General features: G+C 55.0%; 2 protein-coding genes across 2 annotated transcripts in view; both read right to left on the minus strand.

Moving 5' to 3' along the window:
• Window positions 1–8,881: 8,881 nt before the first annotated feature.
• The window catches only part of OTOP1 (otopetrin 1), a gene marked incomplete at its 5' end in the record, with an annotated part of 21,842 nt that continues 11,516 nt past the window's right edge, over window positions 8,882–19,207 (minus strand). Inside the window, 5 exons of the mRNA XM_080658311.1 lie at window positions 8,882–10,378; window positions 11,715–12,634; window positions 14,540–14,670; window positions 18,151–18,209; window positions 18,682–18,814. Coding sequence (XP_080514437.1) covers window positions 10,208–10,378; window positions 11,715–12,634; window positions 14,540–14,670; window positions 18,151–18,209; window positions 18,682–18,814 — 1,414 coding nt within the window. The 3' untranslated portion in view covers window positions 8,882–10,207. The remainder of the gene's footprint in view (window positions 10,379–11,714; window positions 12,635–14,539; window positions 14,671–18,150; window positions 18,210–18,681; window positions 18,815–19,207) is intronic.
• Window positions 18,701–19,207, minus strand: part of TMEM128 (transmembrane protein 128) — a 22,628-nt gene continuing 22,121 nt past the window's right edge. The window contains exon 5 of the mRNA XM_080658332.1: window positions 18,701–18,818. The gene's annotated coding sequence lies outside the window, so the exon portion shown is untranslated. The remainder of the gene's footprint in view (window positions 18,819–19,207) is intronic.

Genomic DNA, 19,207 nt, shown 5'->3' on the forward strand with positions numbered 1-19,207 from the left:
CACCACCGAGGGGGCGGGGGCGGGGGCGGCCGGCTGGAGGCGAGCGTGGCGGCGCTGCCCGGGTCCCCGCGGCTCCCGGGCCCTGGCTCCTGCCCCCGCGCCTCCGCGTCTTCGCTCTCCCGCGCGCCCGCCCGCCCCACGGGTTCCGGGGCGCCCTCTCCTGCTCACCCGCTCGGCCGGTGCCTGGGCAGGGTCTCCCGGCGCCCTGCCTGACGGAGTCTGGGGACGAACCCGCAGGTCCTAGAGGCACCCCAGTGCCAGAGTCCCGCAGCGCGCCGGGCAGAACGCGCCCGGGAAGACAAATAGGCGCGTGGCCCAGCCCTGCTCCGGTGCTGGCCATGGCCATGTTTAATAAGCAGGAAGGTGGGGTAGGATAGGGATGGGGGCGGGGTGGGCGGGAGCACTGGCCTGCAGGCTGGGAAAGAGCGCTTGTGGGGTACAGGGGGTGACTCTGGGTTTCTCACAGACCTGAGTCCCAGTTCGGACTTGATTCCAGGCTGTGTGACCTTGAGCGCGAAACTTGACCTCCCTGGGCTTTGGTTCCTCATCCTCAAAATGGGGCAATGATGCCGACGCCTGCGGGTGGTGGAAGGGTCCCTGAAACGGGCCAGGGAAGGCCCACCTGCTCCCTTCACCTGGGCCCCCTATGCAGGAGGCTGTCTCCTAGGAACGCCTCCCAGCCTCCCCTCCACTCACATTCTAAGATGGGGGGGTTCACCTGGCCTTGGGAGAGGCCTCTTCCCTGCCAGCACCCCCAATTGTAGAGCCTCTGTGCTTTGGGGAATAGTTGCTGAGAACCCGGAGACAAGGAGAGGAAGGGGCCCCAGCTGGGGGGCTTCCCCTCTGCAGGGCGCCAGCACAGGCTTCCTCCATATTCGCCCTGAGAGGGATGGATTAATAGCACCTCAGTGCTTCACAGAGGGGAAACTGAGGCTTCAATGGGTGGCGCAGGGCTAAAATTAAGAAAAGAGAGAGAGAGAGAGAGAGAGAGAGGTGGAGAAAGGCTGGGCAGGGAGAGACCTGTTCCAGGATCTCACCACGCCTCCCGCGGACAAGTTCCGCTTGTGACCGGCCCATCTCTGCCCTGTGCCGCTCATGGGAAGGCTGCTGGCGAGAAATGAATGGGGCACCGGCCTGCTGCAGCCTCCCATCTGAGACCCGCTGTGAGGTCTAGAAACAGGGCCTGGACCCTCCCCCCTCCACTCAGAACCACCTGCGCCTTCACCTGGAGCCACACCTCAGGGCCCCAGCGTCCCAGACTCAGCTGGCTCAGCCCTTCCCCCTCACACTCCGCCCCCCTGCTCTCTGCTGTGGGGGATGGCAAGACCATCTGTCCAGATGCCTACGCCTAGAACTGCAGTCACACTCGCCACCTGTCTCCCCACCTCCGAGGCGCTGGACCACTCCTCTCGGTCGCTGGCGTCCCTGTCCAGGACTGTGTCCTCCCCACCCTGTTTTATGGTGACGGTGACACTCTCCTGGGTTCGGGCACTCTGGGTTCTGCTGTGAGCCTCTGTCCACCCTCCGCTCAACGGCAGGCAGAGGGATCCTTGTCAAATATAACTAAGAGCGTGTCACCCCCCGACGGACAGCCCTGGGAGCTCCCTGTGACCCCCCCGCCCCCCATCCTTAGACAGTCAGGTGAGGTCTTTCATTCTTGTCATCACCTTGCCCTTGCTGGATCCTCCTGCTTCTCTTGTTGCTCCTCCTCGTCCATAGACAGTGGATCCAAGCCACTATCCTGCACACGCACGCGCATACACATCTTCCTAGTGGGTCACACGGTAACCCCTCACTCCGGAGGCCCCATCCCCTCCTGTCCTGGAGAACACCAACTTAGGAGGTCAGAAAAGAGCTTGGGTTTTGGAGACGGGTTTGAATTTCAGTTTCTGATTCTTTTATTCAGCAAATATTTATTGAGCACCTGTTACGTCCCAAATGCTGTTTTATCTGCCAGGAATGCAAGAGTGTATAAAATATATAGGTATGTATTATCCTTTCTCTCTTCAAGGGTAGAGTCCAGTGTGGGAGATAGACTTAACCCGAGAATCGTCCCGAGAAAGTTACAGCTGTGCCACGGGCTAGGAAGGAAGGGTACAGAGCATTATGAGGGGTTGACCGAGGCCCGATAGTTAAGGAAGGCTTCCCTGGGGAAGTCCCTCTTTGGGTTGAAATCACAGTGAAGTGGACAAAAGGGAAGACAGGGAGAAGGGAAGGCGAGGCAGGCAGGAACAGGCATTCACTAGCTGTGGGAGCTTGGGCAAGTTGCTTGATATCTTTGAGCCTCAGTTTCCTCATCTGCAAAATGGGTTGATCACAGCAGTTTCAAAGGCAAGTGGATCCTCCACGAGTGGCTCTGCGCCGCCCTTCCCCTCTGGCTGTACCTGTGTCTTCGAGAGAAAAAGGACGTCTTTGAGCCTCTAGCTCCAGGCACAGCCTGGCCTTTGCAGTTACAAAAACCAGGAAGTCACCCTTGGCTCACACGTATCTGAGTTGAGTTTCAGTTGCCACCTGCAGCTGAGAAGGCGCTGCCTGGCACAGGAAATAAACAAGGTGTCTTAGTCAGATGGCGGTGTGAGGGCAACAGGGTGGACTGGCCGGGATAGGGCTGCCCAGAAGAGAGGACACGTGGGCTGCGGGTAAAGCATTCCGGGGTGAGGGACATTCCATACAGAGGGAACAGCATGTGCAAAGGCTCAGAGGCGCCACGCTCCATGGGTAGGTCTTCAGAACTCTAAGACTTTTCTCTTCACCGATAAGACCTTCTGCACGCAAAGTAACAGTATGCAGTCAGTCTGTCCCCTGTTACCGGGACGGCTCCGGAGCAGCGTGCCGGGGGCAATGGTTCCGTGGAGGCGGTGGCTGCCCTTGCTCACTCAGGCCCACGGTTTTTAAAAGAGCGGGCAGAGTAGACAGCTGCAAGCGAGGAGTGTCTTCAGTCAACCTCAGAAGCCAGCCTCGCTGGCAAGGACTCTCCCCAACTAGACGCTAATAAACTCCTTATCTCTTACCGGGTCCCAGCCGGAGCCCTGTCTTCCGAGGACACAGCGAGGAGGCGATCCCCTCACATGCCTGAATCCTGGAAAAGTGTACTAAGAGGATTTTCTAAGAACCTTTTAGCCCACGGGGTTTTCCTAATCCGGTCCGCAAATATTCTTTTGTTTAAACTCATTGATCCTCCTTTTTCTGAAGGCGGATTCTAAAAGGGATTTGTCTCCCTGAGACAAATGGCTGAATCGATAGGATCACAGCCAGGATTTGCTGTGGCGGCTGCCCCGGCTGCTATCAAAGAATCCACGCCGTTTTACACCCAGACGGGGCTGGTTCCTTGGTGACAGGTCGCCCCTGAGCTCCCCTGGCGCCAGCCCTTGCTGATGTGCTCAGCCTGGCTCGGCAGAGCCCAGGCAGAAGGATAGAGATGGCCCGTCATCCGCATCCACCCTGCGGCTGGAAAAGCCACCTCCCTGATGGATGGTGACCTGAGGCCTCGAAAACCCCAAGGTCAGTGCCCAGGTCCCAGCCCTCCACAGCTCAGAAGCACGGGGAGCCGAGAGCAGCGTGTCAGGCAGGCGGAAACAGTTATGCCAGAAGGTAGCGCAGGCGTGCAGATTGAGGAAGGGAGATGGGCTTGCAAGTCAGACAGTCCTGGGTTCAAATCCCTCCTCTCTGACTTACTAGCTCTGGGACCCGGAGCAAGTTACTTAACCTCTCTGAGCCTGAGTTTCCTCATCTTTAAAACGGTAACATTAGCCCTGGCTGGTGTTGCTCAGTGGATAGAGCGTCAGCCTGCAGACTGAAGGGTCCCGGTTTGATTCCAGTCAAGGGCACATGCCTGGGTTGTGGACTTGATCCCCAGTGGGGGGCGTGCAGGAAGCCACTGATCAATGATTCTCATCATTGATGTTTCTATCTCTCACTCTCCCTTCCTCTCTGAAATCAATAAAAACTATATTTTTTTAAAAAATAATAATCTATAATAATAAAAGCATAATATGCTAATTAGACCAGACGGCCAAACAGTGGAACAACCATTTGGACGACCTTCCAGACGAAGCTGGGGCTGCGAGGTCCCAGCCCCTGGCATGAATTTTGTGCATTGGGCCTCTAGTAAAATAAAATAAAATGGTAACATTAAAGGGAGAAGGCGTTGGGGCACTGGATGAAAAAGGTGAAGGGATTGAGAAGTACAGGTTGGTAGTTACAAAATAGTCACAAGGATATAAAGTTCAGCATAAGGAATATAGTCAATAATCATATATACACTGAGTGGCCAGATTATTATGATCTCTGAAGATCATAAATGGGCAATAGGACATCCCTCTCACAATCCAGGACTGCTGGCTCCTAACCACTCACCTGCCTGCCTGCCTGATCGCCCCTAACCACTCTGCCTGCTGGCCTGATCACCCCTAACTGTGCCCCCCCCCGCCAGCCTGATTGCCCCCAACTGCCCCCCGCTGCCGGCCTGCTTGTCCCCAACTGCCCCCCTGCTGGCCTGCTCACCCCCAACTGCCACCCCCAGTTGGCCTGCTCGCCCCCAAATACCACCCCCTGCTGGCCTGATAGCCCCCAACTGCCACCCCCTGCCCCCTGCCGGCCTGCTCACCCACAACTGTCCCCCTCTGTCGGCCTGCTTGCCCCCAACTGCCCCCCACTGCTGGCCTGCTCACCCCCAACTGCCCCCCCCTGCAGGCCTGATCACCCCTAATCACCTCTGCCTCAGCCCCACCACCATGGCTTTGTCCAGAAGGTCTCCCGGTCTAATTAGCATATTACCCTTTTATTAGTGTGTGTGTGTGTGTGTGTGTGTGTGTGTGTGTGTATGTATGTATATGCCTAAGTGACTGTTACGACTGAACGACAGGAACGACCAGTCGACCAGTCACTATGATGCACATTGACCACCAGGGAGCAGATGCTCAATGCAGGAGCTGCCCTCTGGTGGTCAGTGCGCTCCCACAGCCAACCTCCCACAACCCATCCTCCCAGCCAGTCCCCCAATTGACCCCAATCAGGGGGTCGGCTGGCCAACTTCCCCCCCAGCCGGCCAACCTCCCACGGTCCTTCCCCCCCCCCCAATAGGCTTTGATTGCCAGGCAGGCCGAGGGACCCCACCCATGCACGAATTTGTGCACCAGGCCTCTAGTATTGTAATAACTCTGTATGGTGCCAGGTGGGTACCTGAACTATAGGGAGGGTCACTTTGCAAATTATGTAATTGTCTAACACTAAGTGGTACACCTGAAACTAATATAAAATAATACTGAATGTCAACTGTAATTTAAAATGAAAATTTTTTTAATGCTAACATCAATATTTACTATGCAGAGCTATTATAAATAAATGACATGCTGTACTTAGGAAATGGTAAGTTGGTATTAGTCAGGAATTGTTATAATGCTGCATAACAAACAGCCCCCCCCCCCCAATTTAGTGGCTTAAAACAACAAACACTTGTTTCTCACTACTGGTCTGTGGTTAGCTGGGAAGGTTGTACACTCTTCCATAAGTTTGAAATTATCTCAGAATAAAAGAAATCTTAAATGAATATATTGATTAGAAATGCCTTCAGCTGTGAGTGCCAGAAAACCTGACTGCTCGTGGCTTATACAATAAAGACATTTAATTCTCTAACGCAGGTGTCCTCAAACTACGGCCCGCGGGCCACATGCGGCCCACCGAGGACATTTATCCGGACCGCCGGGTGCCGCTGCCTGTCCTGCTTAGCAGCCGACTCGTCCGGGCCCGCAGTGCGCATAGGAATTTGTTCATAGTTTTTTTTTTTTAAACTATAGTCCAGCCCTCCAACGGTCTGAGGGACAATGAACTGGCCCCCTGTTTAACAAGTTTGAGGACCCCTGCAATGTAACAGGAAATTAAGAGGAAGCAGGCAAGGGCTGGTGCAAAAACTCAGCGATGTAACTGAGGACCCAGATTCTTTTCATTTTTTTCCTCTTTTCACCCAATTCTCTACTTTATCCACATTGTGGCTTTGTGACCCTGGAGCCTCGTGGTCGCCGGGTGGCTGTTACAGCTTCAGGCACCACGACCAAATCCAAACTCCAGGGAAGCCACATCAGAGCGACTTTTCTTTATGTGTCTCTTGCCCGTCAGCAGTGAAGAAAATCTTAGACGGACCTTATGTCCCATTGGCCAGAACTGAATCACATGGCCGCCCCTGGCCACAAGGCAGACCGTAAACTGTTTCAGGTACAAGGCAAAGGGCACAGAAGGCCAAGGCTTGTCTTAAACAAACCATGGCCCGTCCCCTGAGACGGGGCGCTTTGCGGTCCCAACCAAAATCAGGGTTTTCTTAGCAAGCAAAGGCATCACTACCGGAAAGGCAACGAACAGTGTGTGCCCTCCAGGGGCTTTGGAGCGAGCACGTCACACGCGCCAGCCTCAGGCCCCGTCCATGGGGCCTCCGGTAGCCTTGGAGTGTGACATGCTTGCTTCGGAGGAGCGTGTGCTTCTTCCCTTTGAAGGACAGGAGCAGAGCCCGCCGTCTCCGTGGAGGCGGCCCCACTCCTGGTCGTCGGAGCAAGCAGAGGGGAGCGCGTTCTAGCTCAGGGTTCTGCTGAACTCTTTTTTAAAAATCTATATTTTTATTGATTTTCAGAGACGGAGGGAGGGGGAGAGAGATAGAAACATCCCCAATGAGAGAGAATCGTTGATCGGCTGCTTCCTGCACGCCTCCTACTGAGGACCTGCGCGCTGACCCCTGACCCCCCAGTTCATAGGTCGGAGCTCAACCACTGAGCCACACCCACGGGCTCTGCTGAGCTCTTTATTGCCAGCCAGGCTTCCAGCGCCACCTTGTGTCTGACAGGCGAATGGAGAGTCTGGCCAAGGTCTTACAACCGATTCCAGGAAACTCACCAATCACAGGAGCCCACCGTGTTCCCGGCGCTGCCCCACGCCCTGCAACAGTCCGGTGGTGTGAGGCAGCCACGTGTTCATGTGACTGTGTGGTGAGAGCCTGGGAGAGAGAGCAGCAAAGTCCCTACTCTCACAAGGCAGACAGTCCTCCGCAGGAGAGACAAGCACACACAATGTAAGGTGCCGCGGTGAAGGGTAACGGGCAGTGTGCATGCAGTTGGCCAGAGCAGCCCTAGCCGGGGTGGGCCAGTGGGTAGAGCATCAGCCTGCGGACCACAGGGTCCCGGGTTCAATCCCGGTCAAGGGCACTTATCTCAGCTGCAGGCTCCTTGGGGCTCATGCAGGAGGCAACCAATCGATGTGTTTCTCTCACATTGATCTGTCTGTCTTTCCCTCCCTCTCTCTTCCACTCTCTCCAAAAATCAATGGAAAAATACCCTTGGGTGAGGATTGAAAAAAAAAAATATATATATATATATATAGCCAGAGCACACCTCACTATGTAGGGACCTCCCACAGGGCCTAAAGGATGAGAAAGAGACTGATCCATTTCAAGGAGCCAGAGAAACACACTCCCAAGACAGAGTAGCACGTGCCAAGGTCCCGGAGCACAGAAGCGTTTGGGAGAGTCGAGGAAGTGAGGGAGACATATGTGGCCGCAGCAGCGCCCCTGGGTGCCTGGGGGAGGGAGGCAGAGGAAGGGACTGGCAGGAGAAGGGAGAGTATCAGGCCAGCTCGCGAAGATCCCCATAGACCACGGTTAGGAGTTTAGCAACGGGAAGCCATGGATGGGTTTTTAGCAGGCGACTTGATTTAACTTACATCTTTTGGACAAGTAGCATTATCATCACTGTCGTGGTGTTTCATATTAGTGTGGCTACAACAGCAGGCCAGAATGTCCATCCCTTCTGAGCATTAAAACCCTGCACTCACCACTCACCCTCCCCGTGCCCCCTTCAGGCCTGCTCTGAGGGGGAGCGAAGGTCACGATCACTCCCATCAGACCCCAGGAAAGTGCCATCCCTGCCACCCTTAAGCTGGGGACTCTCCTCATCCGAGGACACCCTGCACCCACCATTGTCCTCCAACAGTCGGTGTTTCTGCCCTGAATGTACACAGCATTGCTGTGGAAGAACATGACCAGCAGGTCAGAATATTTTTTAAAAAGGCAAGTTACATGCAAATTCAGTATATATAAAAACAATCCATTTGTGTGTGTGTGTGTGTGTGTGTGTGTGTGTGTATACTAATAGTTAACTAGGTGGCACGATTAACAGCAATTACCTCTATATCACTATTTCCCTCTTTTAAAAAAAAAAGTTTTATTGATTTCAGAGAGAATGGGAGAGAGACACATCAATGACGAGAATCATGGATCGGCTGCCTCCTGCACGCCCCCTACTGGGGATCAAGCCCACAGCCCTGGCATGTGCCGTGACCGGGAATCAAACCGCAACCTCCTGGTTCATAGGTCGATGCTCAGCCACTGAGCCACGCAGGCCGGGCTATATCACAATCTCTCAGTCTCAGCACTATTAACATTTGGGGCCAGATAACTCTCTGTGGTGGGGGCCCGTCTGTGCATTGCAGAACTTCAGCAGCACCCCAGCCCTCTACCCACTAGATGCCAGTGACACCCCCTAATGGTAGCCATGGAAACATCTGCAAACATCGCTGTAGGGTCCCTAGGGAACAGGTTGCGGCAGCTGGAGAGCCACCGCCCTCGGTGATGTTTTGCTTTGTTTTTAGTGTATCTGCCCATTTTTAGTTTTGTGTTTTTTCATAAAATAAACATAACATACTTTAATCATGTAAAAACATCAGTGTTTCTTAATGTCCCATTGCCTGTGCTGTCAAAAAAAAACAACAGCAATCAGATGAAAAGATGTTCGTATTTGTAATAAGTAAACTAACTTTATTATGATTTTAAAATAAGTATGAAAAAACACATACAAAGGCTTCCCAACCGTCCGTATTCCTCACAAGGCTTTCAGATAGCCACAACCTTTAGACAAGGCATTCTGAGCATAAGCACACACCTTCACGAAGAATTCTAAATGTAGAAAAGGCTTTACAAATATGGTTAATTGCCACAGAGTCACTCATAAAGGCAAAAAGTTATAGACAGTAAAGCCAGCACCAGGAAACCAAGTCAGGCATGGCACATTCCCTGGGCAGACTATAATACAGCACTAACATGGTACTTACAGAGCGTGGATAGCAACAGAGAGAGGTCTGGGGCAGGTTGCTAAGTGGGGGAAATGCATACGAAATGGGCGCTGTCTCGTCGTCACGGGCAAGTGTGACAGTGGCGGCCATGACAAGCATCGCAGCATCCGCAGCTAAAAGGCACACGCCAAGACGTCAGACGGCTGTCTGCTTACCAGCGGCATTCTGGCTGACTCTTGTCTCTCTAGACTTCTGGACCGTCCAAACATTCTAAAAAAGCACGTGTGCGCTTATCGTGAGAGAGAACACAGTAAAGTCGGTATTTTTAAAAAACCTCAAAATGATCACAAACGAAAATGTGCCAAGATTCAGGTAAGAAATATGTCTTTAGATGGATCGACGCACAAATTTCCACCCAAACCATAAAAATAACTTGGTTAAAAAATTAAACACAGGCCGAAACCGGTTTGGCTCAGTGGATAGAGCGTCGGCCTGCGGACTGAAGGGTCCTGGGTTCTATTCCGGTCAAAGGCACGTACCTTGGTTGCGGGCACATCCCCAGTGGGAGGTGTGCAGGAGGCAGCTGATCGATGTTTCTCTCTCATCGATGTTTCTATCTCTCTATCCCTCTCCCTTCCTCTCTGTAAAATATCAATAAAATATATTTTAAAAAAATTAAACACAGGCAGCAAGTACAATAGAGACTACATGTGATTGTATCAACATTCGCCAGCTCCGGGGAGGATGCAGTCTATGGGGTGATTCGCTTACGCAGATGGTAGTAAAAGGCTAAATGTAGTCACATGATGAATTGCAAACACAAGGTGGTTTTTATGAAAAACAAACGGGATAAACAGTTTTCCAGCCGAGGATCACATTCTTCAAAAACAGAGGCCCTCGGTTTAGAAGGAGATGAAATGGGCTTTGACTAGAATGAACGAACAGGGGACGGATTTGAGCCGCCTCATCGATTTTGACCTAACTTGTTGACATTCACCCGGGGTGATGGGCCATCCGGCCCACGGGACCCAACCCTGGCAGACAAAAGGCAGGCCTGGCATCTGTAAGGCAATGTTTGCCCAGCCTGGCCACCCCAGGTGGCTCCGGGGAGCGCCCTTGTTCGCGCACCCCGCGCCCCGGCCTTTCATGTGCACGCAGACTAGACCTTACAATAGACCTCAAAGAGGGAGGCAGCTGCGTGCATCCGGTAGAAAATGGAGAAGGGCATGGCCAGGTTGACCACGATGATCCAGGGCTCGAAGCCAAAGACGATTTCCTCCAAGCCGTTGTCGTACTCGGGCCGGCAGCCGAAGGCGGGGGGGATCCACAGCTGCAAGAGAAGGGAGACCGTCCTGGCCGCCGCCGCCCAGGAGACCCCAGCCGATCCCGGGGCCCCCAGGGCAGGGAGCCTGAGGCACGCCTGTCAGTGATACGCAGCCTCTGCCCCAGGGCTGTGCGCTCCCCAATGTGCCTTCCTTTCCCGAGTCTTCAGGGCTGCCTCCTGCCTCTCTCTCTATCAGGGACCACCTGGCTTCCCTCTGCTAAATCCTACCTTCCTCCAAGTCCTGAGACACCACCTCTCCCAGGAAGCCCTCCTGGATGGACCCAGTCTGGGCAGGAACTCCCTCTGTGCTCCCTGCGCCCCCAGGGTTTACCTAGAGCAGAGGTCGCCTGTGGGCCACACCCACCTGCGCGTGCCTACACTGGTGCTTGGAGCCCTCGGCCACACGGTCTGGCTGTGAGTTCTGTGGTGTCCTCGCTGGCCTGTCCTTGGCTTAGAGAGCAGCCCAGACCCTGCCCGCATCCCCCTGGTCAGAGGGAGGAGCACCTGCTTTGGAGCCAGACCTGAGTTCATGCTACTCCTGCTACCGCTAGGCTACAACTTCTCCAAGCCTCAGTTTCCTCACCTGGAAGATGGGCATTCTAACACCTGTCTCAGAGGGCTCCGATGAGAATACAATGGCAACTAATGGGCAAGACCTATTATTTCTGTTGCCCGTGGAACCTACACACTGGTCCCCCTCCTCAGTCTCCCTGTCCCTGTTCCTCCGCCTCCCCTTAGATGTCAGGCTCCGGTCCACTTCTCCGTCACACCGCTCGCCTCTGCAGCTCTCCCGCCCAGGCGGTGCAGTCAGCCTCTCGGATGACCCCTGGGACCCCGCTCCTGGGAGTCACAGCCTCCTGGAGCCCCGCCCCCCCGTGTTGTGCTGAACCTAGGGCCTCGCTTCCAGCAAACAGAATAGGACAAAGTGAGGGGATGTCACTTCTGGGATTAGGTTGCCAGGACCCTGGGCCCCACCTCGCTCATCCCCTCTTGCAGGAGAGGAAGCGGCTGCCACGTGGTGAGCTGCCCTACAGAGAGGCCATGTGGCCAGGACCCGCAGGAGGTCTCGGGCTGCGGTCAGCAAGGAACTGCAGCCTGCCAGCAGCCACACAGGGGGGCGGACACCGGTCCCCTCCCACCCACAGTCAAGCCTTGAAATGACTGCAGCCCGTGAGGGGCCCTGAGCAGAGGCGCCAGCCAGGGCTGGATTCCTGACCCGGAGACACCCTGAAAAATAACGTGGGTGCGTTTACGTTGCCGAGCGTGGGGGTGGTTTCGTACGCGGCAGTAGGTTGTAGAGAAGCTGGGGGTGCAGGGCTGGGGAAGGAGGGAAGCAGATTACCGAGATGTTGCAGAGAAACAAGAAGGCTGCAATGTTCCTCAGGAGGGTCCTCTGGGTGCGGCCCTGCAAGAGGCGGGGGCGGCAGGCCGGGCCCCGGGCCCCTGGCCAGCTCGGGTCCGCCTCCCCGGGGCCACCGACTTCTCTCAGGCACAGACCTCCGTTGGCGGCAGGTGGCATCTGGCTGCCCAGGTCCCGGGCCACAGGGTGGCTCTTGAGGCAGGAAGAAGCCAGGGGTGCGTCACTGCCGTTGCAGACCACGGCCACCCGCAGGGCCCTGATGTCCTCGCGGGGCGTGCCGGGCGCCCGGTGCGTGGCCTCGATGATGAACAGGTTCTGGATGTACTTCTCCGCGATGACCAGGACGGAGTAGGGCAGGTTGTACCAGGTGTAGGCGGGGCGGGCCTCGGCGCAGAGGATGGCCAGGATGGAGCCCCAGGACAGGAGCCAGGAGCCGGAGGCCGTGCCCACCAGGAGGTCCGCGTCCAGTTTGCGGGCCGGGTTTTTGGACTCGTCCAGGGATTGCTCGTCCAGCCTGTAAAGCCGGAGGCCGGCCAGCCCCGCGGCCCCCATGAGCGTCAGCAGGGCGCTGGCGTACAGGTAGAAGAGGATGAGCGCAGACTCGCTCTTGGTTTTGGAGCGGCCGATGCGGATCAGGTACACCGCCACCACCCCGATGGTGGCCGCCAGCACTGCCAGGCCCAGGCCCGAGCCCACCGCCACCCCCTGGAACCGGAACTGCATCTTCCGGTGCTGACGGCCGTCCACGCTGCGCCCGATGTTCTTCCACAGGACGTAGAGCATCGTGGAAGCCAGGATCTGGTACTCGATGTTGAAAGGGTAGAGGTAGTAGATGCCGTGGGAGATGGCGGCGCAGAGAGCCGGCGGGGAGCAGTTGCACGGCGGTGTGTGGTCGTCTAGCACTGGGAAGAGAGGGGCCACGGGCACATGGACCAGCCGAAGGCACGGTCGCTGCGGGCATGCTCGCGTGGGTTTCCCCGGGGAATTAAAAGCTCGATTTCACGGCTCATTATCGCATTTAATACCCTGGCTAAATTGACAACCATGAACACCCCCAACAGAGAATTAATTACATGAATCACCTTTTATCCACCCATTGAACTATCGTAGTATCAATCTATTAGAAATATAGAAACTGACTTAGCAACATACACAAATGTGCGCAAGATATCGTTGAACCAAAAAGCAGTTTGCCGCCCGGCAGGAGTGGCTCAGTGGTTGAGTGTCGACCTATGAACCAGGAGGTCACAGTTCGATGCCCGGTCAGGGCACATGCCCAGGTTGTGGGGGTCGACCCCCAGTGTGGGGCGTGCAGGAGGCAGCCGATCTATATTCTCTCTCATCATTGGTGTGTGTGTGTCTCTCTCCCTCTCCCTTCCTCTCTCTGAAATCAATAAAAATGTATTTTAAAACAGAATTTCATTTTTTTTAAAGCAGCTGGTCAAAGCATCCAGAGCATGACTCTGCTTTTGTAAATTACAGATCTATAGATGACAGACATGGAAAAGTCTGGAAAGACATAAATGAAAATGCAAACAATGGTCATCTCTGGGAGGAAAATGGCCACTGGTGTTTCTTTTCTATTTTCCAGCAAAGGAAACTTTTATACGCCCCTTTTCCCCAGCTTCACTGAGACACAACCAGCACTCAGCACTGTGAGGTTACGGTGCAGAGTCCCTGGTTTTCTTCTCGATGTTGCTTCCCTGTGCTTTCTAAACTCTCAGCGTGAATGTGATTACATGTGTGATTTAAACATTATCATTAAAAAATAACTTCATGCCGAAACCGGTTTAACTCAGTGGATAGAGCGTCGGCCTGCCGACTGAAGGGTCCCGGGTTTGATTCCGGTCAAGGGCATGTACCTTGGTTGCAGGCACATCCCCAGTGGGAGGTGTGCAGGAGGCAGCTGATCGATGTTTCTCTCTCATCGATGTTTCTAACTCTCTATCCCTCTCCCTTCCTCTCTGTAAAATATCAATAAAATATATTTTTTTAAAAATAATAACTTCGTGAGGGAAAGGCCCATCTCATCAGCAGATGTTTTCCTCTTGAGACCATCCGATGCCGCCGGGGGGGCCTAAGACAGCACCTCCAGCCCCAGTGGCAGGCACTGGCCATGTTACAAAGACACGCTCCATAACCAGCAGGGGACCTGCTGGGGGTAAATGATGAAATACACCACAAAAGCTAACATGTGATGGGAACAAGACCCAAATCCAGTCCCCAGTCCCCTGGCCCTTCCTCTACCCCACGTTCCTCTCCGCCCCAGGGTCCCAGTGTCGAAGCGACAGACCCGAAGAGCTGAAGGACTTGGGGAGAAAGCAGGAAGGTGCTTAGTCCTGCAGGCTCTCCCACGGGAGCAGGAGGATCGAGGAGGGCCGACAGGACAAGCAACGTAGACCTCGACGCAAACTTCACATGAACCGAAACCAATGAACCCAAACCTACCATTAGACGGCTCTGGGTTTTTAAAAGCTATATTTTCAGTAGAAAGAACTAGAGGCTTGTACGGGCTTAATTAAACACAGGCAGACACAACCGCCAATCTCCCACAGCTGTACACAAAGTCACGTATTTCCATGCCAACCTGGGCCGTGCAGAGGGTGACCCAGATGATCACCCTGGGGTCTGACAAGCCCTGAGTCACGGAGGAACCCTCTCATTACACTCAGCACCCCCACTCACAGGGCCAGCAGGCAGACTGGGGCGGGGTGGGGGGGCTGTCTGGCCGACCAGGCCTCGGGACGTTCTGGTGTCTGCAGGTCTCCTGGACGCGCCAGCGCGGCAGCGGCCACGCACACACTCACCGATGGTGATGTTGCCGAAGCCCAGGGTGATGAGCCGTTCCTTGTGCTCATTCAGCTGGTGCTTCGACTCGTTCAGGACGCTGTTGGCCCACAGAAGCAGGTTGGTGAACACCGAGTGGATCACCCCGAACCTGCAAAACACACAGACATTGCATACACACGCATGTGCACACACATGCACACACGCAGGCCTCCTTCTTAGCCATGACCCTGGCTTCATCTGGCAGCTCGGTCCCTGGGTGGGTCCTCTGACTGGCTGGGAGGGGCAGTTCCATGAGAACTACCTAAACCACCGCCTCGGCATTCCCCCTTAACCTTGAACCTGCCAGTCCTCAACTCACTGTCTCTGGAACAAAAAGAAACTGGGTCTTGGAATCAGGGACGTGGGGAAGGGAATTTGTTAAAAGCGGGCAATGAACCCTAACGATACCCCAGGCCCTTTCTCCTAGAGGGGAAGAGGAGAGAAGAATGAGGGGGCGATGGCAGGGCTACAGCGGACGTCGGGAGAGTTGGGAACGCCACTACACTTGGTTGGCCAACCCAACAATCATCATCCGCCCCCTCGGCCTCGCCACCTACCTCTGACCACACTGAGCCAAGCCCAGACTTGCTGTCTGCCTCCCTTGCAGCTAGGCATAGCCATGGTGGCAGTGGGATGTGAGGGACTGGAAGCGTTTGTTTTCTTAAGGAGTAAGGTAAGCATAAGAAAGGCAGACTTACTGTCATGCTTCCCTTTTTCCCAGCCTTGAACATGAAGGCTGGAATGTTGGCAGCAATATTGTGACCATGAAGCAACCAGCACGGGATGAGACCCTAACCCACGGAGGATGGCAGAGTGGAAACATTAAAAAGCCTGTTCTGGCCCGGCCAGCCTGGCTCAGTGGTTGAGCATTGACCTACGAACCAGGAGGTCACGGTTCTACCCCTGGCCACGGCACATGCCCGGGTTGCAGAGTTGATCCCCAAGTAGGGGGCGTACGGGAGGCAGCCAATCAATGATTCTCTCTCATCATTGATGTTTCTATCTCTCTCTCCCTCTCCCTTCCTCTCTGAAATCAATCAAAATATATATTTTTAAAAAGAGCCTGTCTGTGACGACATTGGTGAGCTTCTGATGTCTCCGACAGGTTCAGAAATGAGGTCCCAAATAGAGGAAGGAGTGATATTTGCGTGTGAAGAGTCAGTAACCCCAGAGACCTGCCCTGGCCTCTATGCCATGTGACCTCCTAAGAAGGAAGAAAAGGGAGGTGGATGCTGGCCTCGGGGGAACAGGGAGATGTGTAGGGACTATGGTTCTAATGGGGTCACTGCCTATTTCAAAACCTCCAGCATCCCCCCCTGCCTACAGGTTTGTGACGGAGTCACCTTGGTAGCTTCCAGGGCAGGTAGCAGTGGGCCTGGCATGTAGCAGGCATAGCTGGTGATTGCGGGGCAGAGGGGGGGGGGGTGGCGGCAATTCCTTGAAACTGGCGTGTACGGATGGCTCCTCCTTGGAGAGCAGACCCAGAGGAAGTTTGCCCCTCCCTGTCCTGCCAAGAACAGCGTGCCATGATCAGCCTGCAGGACAGCCGTGCAAGTGGGTCCTCAACCCTGGCCTTGACTCTCCTCTGAGTTCTAACCCCAGCTGACCCCCCTGGAGCTCCCACGAGTGACGCGGGCAAAACCTGGCTTCCTTTGGCAGCTGCACGATTCGCAGGCGCCCCTGGGGAAGGAACCGGCCTCCTGAGAGTGCCGGGGCCACGGGACAGAGCCCTTCACAAATGCAGGCAATGCGTTTGTCCCCCCGCCGCCAGCGTTACTTCACCTCCCCTTTCTCCTCCTCTTTTCTGGCCCCAGGGGCGGTTGTCCAAGTCCGGGCCCCCTGAGCCCGAGGAGGTCATGCGCCCTGGAGCTGGCAGCGCCTGTTGGTTTGATTTGGAAACGGCCCTGCAAGCTCAGGGCAGGCGGCATGGCCTCCTGCCAGCCGCCCTCTCGTGCGCGGCTCCGATGGCCCCAGACCACACGAGAGACGGCTTCCATGAGCCGCTCCTGATCTCAGCGTATGTTTTCAGCTCTGCTTCCAAATGACTGTTCCGCTGACCCTCACTCATGAGAAAAGAAAAGGACTCGAACCGGTGAGAGGAATTCTTGGATCCGGAGAAAGGCCCTGAATGTACTAAAAGCACGGGATGCTGGGAGATGGTCGCGAAAGGGCAGGAGAAAGCAGCAAGTCCCGGTGGCAAGTCCCGAGCCTTCGGCCCGGCCGGAAACGTGGATGGAGGATGGAGAAAGCGAGTCGGGGCACGACAGGGCGGGGTGGGGACTGCAGCAACGGAGGGGCAGCCCCCTCGAGCGCACAGCTCCAGCTCGTTGCTGCCTTGCACACTGGGATTGCCAAACCCTCCCATCTTCCTAGGAAAGTCTAAACCTAAAGGTGGTGCCCTAACCGGTTTGGCTCAGTGGATAGAGCGTTGGCCTGCGGACTGAAAGGTCCCAGGTTCGATTCCGGTCAAGGGCATGTACCTTGGTTGCGGGCACATCCCCAGTAGGAGGTGTGCAGGAGGCAGCTGATCGATGTTTCTCTCTCATCGATGTTTCTAACTCTCTATCCCTCTCCCTTCCTCTCTGTAAAAAATCAATAAAATATTTTTTAAAAAAAGATACCTCTTTAAAAAAATTAAATAAATAAATAAATAAATAAATAAATAAACCTAAAGGTGGTGAGTAACTCGGGAACGTTTCACGCTTGCTCCTTCAAGCAAAACAGGGCATGTGCAGCTGTGTGCGTACCTGGTTCAAACCACGCACGGGCGGAGACAGAGAGAGACTGTGTGCAACCACACCACAAGCACACCCCTGCCCCTCAGAGTCCCCTCGGAGGAGAGGCCCTGGCGGGAAATGCCCGGTCCCCTGCCTGGAGCAGCGCTGTCCACACGCAGGTAATGCGAGACACGCGTGTGGGGTCTTGCATTCTCCAGTGGCCACATTAAAAAACAAAACAAAAACAAAAACAGCTCTGGCCGGTGTGGCTCAATGGATAGAGCGTCGGCCTGGGGACTAAAGGGTCCCGGGTTCGAGTCTGGTCAAGGGCATGTCCCTTGGTTGCGGGCACATCCCCAGTAGGAGGTGTGCAGAAGGCAGCTGATCGATGTTTCTCTGATCGATGTTTCTCTCTGATGGATGTTTCTAACTCTCTCTCCCTCTCCCTTCCTCCCTGTAAAAAAAATCAATAAAATATATTTTAAAAAATAAATGAAATAAAAAAACAAAAACAGCGAGCCCGGCTGGCCTGGCTCAGGGGTTGAGCATCGACCTATGAACCAGGAGGTCACGGTTCGATTGCCGGTCAGGGCACACACCCAGGTTGCAGGCTCAGTCCCCAGTAGGGGGTGTGCAGGAGGCAGCTGGTCAATGATTCTCTCTCATCACTGATGTTTGCGTCGCTTTCCCTGTCCCTGCAGGAAGGGCCTGAAGGTCAGAGGGCCTCCTCCCGGCCAGGAGCAGAGGCTCTGCTTGTTGGGATGGAGGGAGCTTTGGTCACAGGTCTGTAACCCAGCAAGAGGGCCCTGGCAGGCTCTGCTTGTTCTAAAGGAACCCCGGGCTCAACGCGTGAAGCATGGTCCCGGTTTTACCTTTCCAGGGTTTTGAAAGACTGGATGATGTCCTTGGCGTGTCCCCAGAGAAAGTACACCTGGACGGGAATAAATGAGAGAGGGCGCCTCAGTGGGGACCATCGCTCTGTCTGCACACTCCAGAGGCTCTAAAACTCCGGGGGTAGGGGCGTGAATGCTGGGGCGCCCGTGGCCTCCCGCCCTCAGCATGGCGAGTCGCTCTCCGCCTCTCCGGCTCTCCTCATCTCGGGGGGCAGAGCCCTTCCCGGTGGGGACAGGGCCTGGGAGCAGGGGTGAGAACCAGAGGGGGTTCTCCAGGTTTGGGAGGAAATGGTGTCGCCGTAACTGAGGATGTTGCACGAACGCCTGTCCTCGCCCCGTTAACCTGCTTCCATCACCCGGTGAACAGCTCCTACCCCGGCGTCCAGAGCAAAGGTCAAGTGCTTCACGTGAAAAGCAGCCTTGATCCGAGCCAGTCATTTCACGCGGCCGCACGGGTCCCGTTTTGGATGCCCTGGGATACAGAGGCACGTAGCTAACAGCGTGCTGTACCTGCACCAGCGTGTGCACTGCGTGTGTGACGGGGAACACGCCCTCGGTGGCGGACAGGCAGGCAGAAAACCCAACGAAGTACCCGATTTTAAGGCATCCAAGGGCGACGGTGATGACGGCAAACAAGGCGATGCTACCTGCATGGGCGAGGGGCAGAAACACACATACAAGGGTTACTACTCACTGATAGCATTTCACAGTAGATTATAGCAAACCCTCGCACACGTGCTCGAACGACCTCCCACAAGGGAGACGAGACCACTGCCTGGAGAAAGGACAGCCATTTCAACAAATGAGGGTGAGGAAGAAGAGAGCTGGACCCCGACTTTTCACGGATTATGTCCACAGATGAACTCGGGGTGAGTCAAAGGTTTAAATGCAGAACCCAAAGCTGGAAAACTCTGAGAAGAACGCGTAGGGGGAGATCCGTACAATGTTGGACTTGGCGACGGTTTGTTGACTATGACTCCAAAAGCACAGGCAGCAAAAGCAAAAGTAGATAGATTGGGCCACATCAAAAGGAAAA

Source organism: Plecotus auritus (genome assembly GCF_963455305.1).
Source record: "Plecotus auritus genome assembly, chromosome: 1".
In the NCBI taxonomy this organism is placed as follows: Eukaryota; Metazoa; Chordata; class Mammalia; order Chiroptera; family Vespertilionidae; genus Plecotus; species Plecotus auritus.